This window comes from Octopus bimaculoides, chromosome 5 (assembly GCF_001194135.2).
Source record: "Octopus bimaculoides isolate UCB-OBI-ISO-001 chromosome 5, ASM119413v2, whole genome shotgun sequence".
NCBI classification, from domain to species: Eukaryota; Metazoa; Mollusca; class Cephalopoda; order Octopoda; family Octopodidae; genus Octopus; species Octopus bimaculoides.
Window position 1 is genome coordinate 100,409,588 of NC_068985.1, and position 9,426 is coordinate 100,419,013.

At 35.7% G+C, this 9,426-nt stretch overlaps 1 protein-coding gene across 1 annotated transcript in view; it reads left to right on the top strand.

The window, feature by feature from the left end:
- LOC106868933 (ubiquitin-60S ribosomal protein L40) overlaps window positions 1-8,967 on the top strand; it is a 9,592-nt gene extending 625 nt beyond the window's left edge. Inside the window, exons 2-5 of the mRNA XM_014914406.2 lie at window positions 3,022-3,132; window positions 5,621-5,707; window positions 7,116-7,218; window positions 8,823-8,967. Of these exons, the coding sequence (XP_014769892.1) occupies window positions 3,030-3,132; window positions 5,621-5,707; window positions 7,116-7,218; window positions 8,823-8,916 (387 nt within the window). The 5' untranslated portion in view covers window positions 3,022-3,029 and the 3' untranslated portion in view covers window positions 8,917-8,967. The remainder of the gene's footprint in view (window positions 1-3,021; window positions 3,133-5,620; window positions 5,708-7,115; window positions 7,219-8,822) is intronic.
- Window positions 8,968-9,426: the final 459 nt, after the last annotated feature.

Sequence of the window (9,426 nt, forward strand, 5' to 3'; positions counted from 1 at the left end):
TATATATATATATATACATACACACGTATATATATATATATATATATATATACATACACACGTATATATATATATACACACACGTATATATACGCGCACACACATATTTATGATTATCGGCAGAAGTCCAAGAGTGACTCAAGGGCAGAGAATTTCGTGTATTGGTGCTTGTCGAGATATCTATTATGTATATGGATTTAAATTAAGCTTCAATTAATTTTGAAAATATTAGAGAATGTAGTAAGATAGACTTGTCATTATTTAAGCTGCTAATGGAGAGTAAATTGACGTATTGTGCTGTGTCGCTACAACTTAGATCTCTCCAAGATATGAAGTTTGTATTGCAGGAGCAAGGACTATTTTAGACGGTTTGGTATTAAAAATGTTAAATATGAATGTCATTTGTTGTTTGCAAAACTTATAGGGATATGTTAAACGTTTACAATAACGACCTGTGTTGAATACACCTTAAGTTCATATGTTCTGTTTATTCGGTACCGGATGGGTATTCTTTCGTGCTATTTCTAAGAATACCGTTTATTAGCCCTTTTATACTCCGTAAGAGCTCTGATCTCCGAACTCTGGGCGTGTACATCCTTGGTGCTGAAATAATTTATTGATGATCGAAGGTATATTTGAATGGATAAAGAAATAAAATGCCAAGCCTTAATACTGTTTTAAACAATTGGATGTTGGTTGGTTATAAGTAACTTAGTCTGTAGGTCAAGGTCGTTTATAATTAGTATATATCGTTTTTCTCCTATATTACGTTTCCCATTTATATTCTATATAGGTGGTAGATGGGACGTGGATATTAAATTTTTTACTTTCGTAGTCATGTGCGCTAATTTAAGAGATAGCATATAGGAAGCCGGTGTCATTGATAACCATTTTCCTCGTACAAAAATGTCCGGACAGCTCGCAGAATAGGACAAAATGCTAAGCATTTTTGCTGATCAACTTTGCCTTTCTTGTGACATTTAACCGACTTTCCCCTTCCCCTGAAAAATTGCTGGCCTTGTGCACAATTCTATACAATGCAGTGATTTGTTTTTACTCTCTGCTATGAGTTGAAGAACAATTTACCATTTTTGTGTAAATCACGTGTCTGAAACAGCTAGATTCGTGGGGTAGGGATGTAATTTCGAATTTTTGTAGGTTTAAGGGGATAAGAAAATCTTTTACTATTATATAAGTGATGTGAAATATTTAGGGGTTCAAAGTCTAGTGAGAGATTGGATTCAACTTTCAAATGTTGCCAGAAAGGTGTTTTATTCTTGGATCAATTCAAACAATTATACATTTGAACCTAGTTCTGTATATCATGCTAAAAGTAGATGTCAGGAATCCTATTCAATAAGTGTTGCATAAAATGTCAATCTTTTCTGGAATGATGTTGAAACCCACAAAACATTACTGTTCCCATGCTTCAATAAATTGTAAAAATAATAATAAAGCAATATTTGGTACATAAAAAATTTAACATGAAATTTTGATGTTTTTAAATTAGTTGATTTAAAACAGGAATTTAGTATCATAGAATCTGGATCATCGCAGGCAGATTGGTGTCAACTGGGTTAACTTTACTCATGGAATGTATTATTCTTGTAATGTATGTTGAAGTTAATGGTTATTCTAAGTAACTTTTCCCCATTGCAACATTTGAAATTTGCATTGATCAATTTTGTCCAGTGTATGTACTTTGAATGAGTTGAAATTTTGATTTAGTATGAAGTGTTGATAAACCTTTAATAGTGAAAAGGAATTAAAAATTAAGCTATGCTTACATAGCTTATAATGCTAGAAAAGTTGAATTTCAACATAAGCTCTTTAAAAACAAGACTTTGTATTTTAGTATTTAAAGTATCATGTACACCAACACCAGCATTTCTTGTCACACTGAGCAAGGTTTCTCTTTGTCCAGTAGTCATCATTGTTTAACGTTCGCTTTCCATGCTAGCTTGGGTTGGACAATTTGACTGAGGACGGGTGAACCGGATGGCTGCACCAGGCTCCAATTTGGTCTGGCAGAGTTTCTACAGCTGGATGCCCTTCCTAATGCCAACCACTCCGAGAGTGTAGTGTGTGCTTTTACGTGTCACCGGCACGAGGGCCAGTCACGCCGTACTGGCAACGGCCACACTCAAAATGGTGTTTTTTGTGTGCCACCTGCACAGGAGCCAGTCCAGCAGCACTGGCAATGACCTCGCTTGAATGATTTTTCTGAGGTACATGTAGATAGATAGTAATTGTAGCTGTGAATCAAATTTAATTCTTAGAAGTTAGAAGGGGGGGGGGACATGTAAAAGGGTAGATCCACGGAGACATAAGATGAAGTGGTGAGAAAAGATCTGATGTTGGGCCTCACAGATGACATAAGGGACTGGTTTGCTGTGCTGGAGAAGACATACCAAGCTAAATAAAATCACGGCTGTCTATGCATACATCCCTTAGCTGAGAGATCTTTGTCTTGTGTCACGTTAAAGTATCAAGTATGCTCTGTAAAGTGGTTGCCATTGGAAAGGGTCATGCAGCTGTAAAAACCATCCCAAAACATACAAATGGAACCCTGGCAACTCCCAAGCTGGTCAACTATCAAATCATCCCATCCATCCCAGCATGGTGAGCAGACCTGAGGATGATGATGGTGGGAAGTAAACTAATTGAAAAGTAAAGCTGTGGCTCTTTCTATAGATAGGGTCTGACATCTATAGCAAATTGCTCAGTAATGGGAATATATGTATTACATCTGAGATTAAAAATAGAGGTATTAATGCTTAGATGTAAGACTGCTGGGTAAGTCAGTGGAATATATAATCTGGATTCTCTAATACCTTATGGTGCTAAAAGTTTACAAAAATTCATTTTTCTTCAGATTTTGCTAACTTTGATAATCTGGGTTTGGGAATTTGCGTTGCAGATTATGTATGGAGTGGGTCTTCATCACAGTTGATGTGGAGAAGTGTCTGTTTCACTGTATTATGCAGACATAGTGATAGTGTTGTTGGCTTCTCATTTCAGATACGAAAATGCAACTCTTTGTATCGAATTTGGCCGGGAAGACCCTGGCCCTTGACATGCATTCATCCACCACCACAATGGATGTGATGGATTCAATTACAGCCAGGGAAGGTAAGTATTTTATGCATTTCTCCTCCTCCTTCCATCAAACCTTTTCTGTTCTGGTTTTGATAGTAATTGAAGGAAATAAAAAGTAGTTATGTTATTGCTTCACGCATAAGAATGTGGTTATGTCGGATTGGCAGTTGTAGAGTGTGAAAGGGATAAATTGTGATTAGTGTTAGCAAAATTTGGGTAATTACATGTAGAAACCATCTAGATGAAGAGGAAGGAATGGGTTGAGGGTGCTAACGTCTGGCATGGTAAAATCAGAATTTTGTAAGGGAAACAGAAATAGAGTAGCTAAGCATAAGAAAACTACTACAGCAAATATGTATTAAATGTTTTTGGCTTGTGTATATTTATATAAAAATTCACTTAATTTTCCATAAAAGCAGAGTTACAGCTATGACACAGTGTGCCTACATTTACTAGTCTGATAGAGTACATTCATGGAGAGTTTTGTCTCATGCTTTTGTAAAATCCTTTACATCTTAAACTAACCTAGTTTATTTTTCTCAGATGCTCATTATTTGAATTAACTCAAGTCCTTATAGTTGTATAAGTTCTGCTCTCAGCCATATTGCTATTATTTTGCCTTTATTTTGTAGGTTTATTGGTGATTTTCTGTTTCTTAAATATATAATATCTGTCCACTCTCACAATTTTAAATGTTACCCAATTTGTTAACATCCTTTGTATAGTTTGTGTTCTGGATTTCCCATTCATACTTCTACGAGCACAACCCAGCGTCTGCTGGTATATAAAAGTACTCGGCTGTAATGACTACAATACATATTTGCCATGCTCCAACTAGTACGTTTAATAACTTCATTTCTGATGGTTGTTTCGTAACCATATGGTTTTGGTTTCAGTCCCACTACACAGCACCTTAATTAATCTTTTTGTTGTCAACCTGCCTGAGAACGCATGTTTCAAAGAGCATTTCTACAGAAATGTGGTAGGGAAAGGGTGAAGTACTTCCTATAGTCCTGGGTCGGATCTGTTCAATTTGGCTCACAGATTTTTTAATTAATTCTTTTTAATACAGTTCTATTTAAGGGATAAGGAATTATGTACATTATTTACATTTGACAGATATTTGCCATCTTGTTTGTTGCTGAGGTGTCTTGGGGAAATTTCGAACCTGGGTTCTCATTCCTATGGTATTTTTCAATGTTATTATTCAAGTCGCTGCCTGGAATTTAACTCGGAATCTTGGGGTTAGTAGCCTGCACTCTTAACCACTATGCCATATGCCCGAAGGCTGGAAGGTATATCAGCTGAAATGTTACCAAAATGAGGGCAAATATCTGTCAAATGTAAATAATGTAATTCTCACACAGAGCACGGTTTACTTAGAACATTTTTGACAAAATTTGGTATTTTAGAAGTTATTTCGTGTAAAGTTGTTGTATTTGGGTAATTTCAGCCAATCAGTGATATGTATTCGGTTGAAGAAGGCTACTGCTGTTTGCGATAGTAATCGAAAAATAACAACTTCTGGGTCATCTCTTCTAAATGTCACCACTGTTCTATTCGTAAGGCATTTTGAAACTACATATACATGAACGGCAAAGAAGCTAGCTGGAGACTCATAGCTCTGTAAGTCTTTTAAACACTGGTGCACTTTATGTGCAAATATAACACTGATGTCAGGCAAACAATAAATATATGTAAATAATATTTCTTGCTTCTTGGTGTTGATTCTTCGATGTTTACTGGTTACTCTGACGCGAGAATCAAAAAAATAGGCAACACAAGCAGTAATGATTAAAATAGAACAGTGGAGATGACCCGGAAGTTGTTCCTCTTCTGGTACTATCGCAAACAGCAGCAGCTTTCTTCAACCGAATACACATCGTTGATTGGTTGAAATTATCCAAATACGACAACATAAAATAACTTCTAAAATACCAAATTTTGTTCAAAATAAACTGTGTTCTGTGTGAGACATTCCACCAGTATACGAAGTTTCAAACTGTTAGTAAAAAGTAATTAACAAATCTGTGGGTTTATGTGGTAAATAGAAACTGTAAAGAAGCCCATTGTATTTATATTACATTGTGTTTCTGTCTCCTTGTCAAGCGGTCTTGTTTGCAATTTTGATTGGAAATTAGTGAGAGAAAAGGCATTTTTCTGTCTCAACAAATCCTGTCTGAACATTGATATAGTGACTGATATGGACAATGTAATCTTTAACTTGAAAAGTGCTTGCACCTCGTTAATTGATTTCCAGCATATCATAAGAACCACTCATCCTCTTGTGCTTATGTTGGAGTATTGGTAGAGTCCTCTTCTTTTGCCAATTTGTTTCAAAGTTGACGTTGTCATGTCTGTGTTGGTTACATTGATAAGGGTGAATTTGAAACTTATTCATGGATTTATGTATGCACGGATTTTTTTAAATATATTTTCTGTTCATAATTGAATCTTAGCTAAGTCATATACAATAAACAGGTTAATGTTTAAATTTTTAATTATGCAAATTGTCTTTCAGGAATCCCCCAGAGCCTGCAACGACTTGTGTACTCGGGCAAACAGCTGGACGAAACTGCTAGGCTGAGTGAATATGGTGTTGCTACAGGTAAGATCTTTGGCATTTGCATGTTCTTTAGCATTCAAAATGTTTTCGTGTCTTTTGGTGAAAAGTTGTTAGCATAACATTTTTACACTGTCTCAGACAGTTGTGTTGTTTTCTTTGCAATGATGTTCCAGGTTTGATCCCACTGCACAGTTCTTTGAATGAGTGGGTGATAGTATGGATCTCTGTTCATATTCACTTGCGAATCAAATTGATACATTAACAGAATGAAATAAGATTGATTGCTGTCCTGTGACTTTTATACAATATTAGTAATGTAAGCTTTATCTTGACATACGAAATTACAAACCTGGACTTATTTTTCTGTTGCAAAGCTAGGTGATTTATTCAGTGTCCACTTTTCCCCATTCTAGAATAGTTCATCCATTTGTTCCCCTCTTGGGAGTCATCCAGATTTTACCTCTGGTGAGACATTTGTACATGAAATATTTTATGTTTGGTTGTTAGATATTACTTAATTTGTTTCCGACTAGGTTACCATCATCAAAGAAACTTACAGATTTTATTGCTTTTGAAAAAAATGGTCAGAAAAGAGTTGTACTATGATATATAGGTTTTATATTAGGGTTAATGTTCATTAATATGGAATTTGGAATCTTTATAGGTGGCAACAATTTAAAACTATTGTCATTTGTATTAACATGTGACATTTCGGGCAAGTGTTTTCTTCTGTAGCAAGCCTACAGTTGGATGATGGCTTGTAATAGGAGTTGATTGATGGAAACTACTAGGCTGCATGTCATGTACATATTTATTGTCTGTGTCTAAGCAAGATATTGAAACTCTCCAGAAAAAGAAATGGTTGATACTGCAGTTTTGACATGTGCAGGCAAGTTGAATGGAAAATAGCCATCAAAACAATTGACAATTCATGACAGCGAAGTCATCCAGCTGTTGAAAAGAGTCTTCTATAACCTTTGCCACCATGGAAAACCAAATGACAGAATTGTTAGGGCATTAGGTGTAAGAGTGATATTTGATCTGGCTGAGATCATCTGAGCTTTTCATCTTTCCATGATTGATAACTTAGAGCACCAGTCAGCACCTGGGTTTCTCTAATTTCTCAACCTAACCCTAACCCTTCCATACTAGCATGGGTTGGACGATTTGACTGAGGATTGGCGAACCAGATGGCTACACCAGGCTCCAATCTGATTTGCTAGAGTTTCTACAGCTGGACGCCCTTCCTAATGCCAACCACTCCGAGAGTGTAGTATGTGCTTCCATGTGCCACCTGCACAGAAACCAGTCCAGCGGCACTGGCATCGATCTTCCTAGAATGTTTCTCACGTGCTACCGGCACCTATTACATATTTGCTGTAAGAATGTTTATACTTTGCTTGTGAATTATTTCTGAATTAATATTTATTTATTCATTGTTGTGTTGCAGGAAGTACTCTCCATTTGCTACTCCGCCTTCCTGGTGGTATCATTGAACCCAGTTTACGTATGCTTGCTTCAAAATACAACTGTGAGAAGATGATCTGCCGAAAGTAAGTACAACCTGTTACTGTTTGTTTTTAGATTGGAATTAATTACTGTATTTGCCAGCATATAGGCTGTGCTTTTGTATTTTTACATGTATAAAAAAAAAATTGCCCTGCATTTAATGTAACTATAAGTAGAGTATTAAAAAGAAGCCAAAATATCCATCTGCTAGCACTAACTTACCAATAATTGCTTATGGCATGTTGGCAGTTATATGGAGAGATCATATCTCGTACCTCCTTACCTGGTATACATAATCCACACTTGATATGTTGTACATTATTTAGCCCTTTAGCATTTATAGAACATTATATGGTACTTTCTAAAAGGCTGGTTCTGACTGTAAAACAGGCAGAATATTTCAGCCACATGGTCAGTTTAGATGCTAAAGGATTAATGAGTGCTACCATTAACTTTTTAGCATTTAAATCGTCTATATCCATCCCAAATATTCTGTCTGTTTTGTATTCAAAATGTCATTCGAAGAATAAACTAGCACTTCAAGATCTTGTAGCTATGATTAATTCAGAATAATGTGAATCAATAACATTACATTTGAAGGTACTCATGAATGCTAAAGAGTTAAATGGTTTTTGATAATGTAAATGAAATTCTAGAATGATGAGAAGAATGTAATTTTCATCAGTTTCTCAGCTATTTGTAATGCATTAATGACAAAGTAGTATGGTACACCTCCCTGATGACCTATTGTGGTAACATGAAACATCATAGCCACTATGTATGTTTTACGTACTGTATAACAATTCTCTTGATCAAAGTAGAAATAATTATGCAGTTGATCTGATGCAGAGAATTGAAATACAGTACTCATGTAATGTAGTTTATGTGATAAATTTACGGTTTCATACTTTGTTCAAATATACTGTCACAGCATTGTATTTACATGCACAGAATTACTTTTCCTCGACAAATGTCTTATATGCTAGTATGTTGTCATCATCATTTAAACGTCCGTTGTCCATGCTGGCATGGGTTGGATGCTTTGTCTCGGGCTGGAAGGCTGCACCAGACTCCAGTCTGATTGGACATGGTTTCTGTGGCTGGATGCCCTTCTTGATGCCAACCACTCTGATAGTGTAATGGTTGTTCTTCTCAAGCACAACAATGCCAAAGGTCTTAGTCCTTCGTCATTGCCTCTGTGAGGCCCAATGCTCAAAAGGGTGCTCTCTACTTGCCATTGGCATGAGTGCCAGTTTACATGGCACCAGCATCAGCTGCGACTATGATTTCACTTGGCTTGATGGGTCCTCTTAATTAGCGAAAAATGTATTTGTGGTTAGATTCTGAATGACTGACTAAATCCCTGAGCCGGGTTTAATTTTTATCGAGATCCCTGTTTTTCACTTCTATATAAAGATTCAACTCTAGTAATACTCTTTGTATTACAGTTAAGGAAAATTAATCAAAGATATTGCAGTCTTGATCACTACTGATTGTTTGGACTGCAAAATATATTGTTTATTAGAGGGTATGATTTAAGAGATTTGCTTGTTACTTTTAATAATCTGTTACAACAATGTAATACTATTGACTCTTTCTTTCTCACTATGTTCCAGTAAATTAATATCTTCTTTTACTGTTCTTTCAGGTGCTATGCTCGCCTTCACCCACGTGCTACCAACTGCCGTAAAAGGAAATGTGGCCATAGTAATAATCTGCGGCCCAAGAAGAAGCTAAAGTAAACATTACATATTTTATTGTGATGTTCAATTGAATAAACGTTTAAGTATCTACTTGGCCTTTGTTTTTCTATTTGTCTACTTGAGTTTCGGATTTATTGTTTATTGCAGGACTCTAAGTGTGATAAATGTTTATGTAAATTATGTATTTGAAGATTCTTTCTCAGAGTATTTTAGTCAGAAGGGAAAACAGGGCTTTGGGACTGGAGGGCATACCATAAATAACTGAATTTCAGAAACTACACGCAAGATAGTTATTTTTTAACCCTTTAGCATTCACATTCTGTCAAATTTAATGCTTTCTTAGTCACATTATTTTGTAGATTTTGATGAGGTAAATGTTAATTTTTAGAATGACATTGTAGGATTGGTGTAAGAAACTAGATCTGATCACTTTTAACCTAAAACAATATTTTGGCTGGTTTAACTGCTAAAGGATTAAATATATTTTTCTCTACACGTCTACCTCAAATTATAAAAGGTGATTGATGTATTCATATATTGCATTGAACC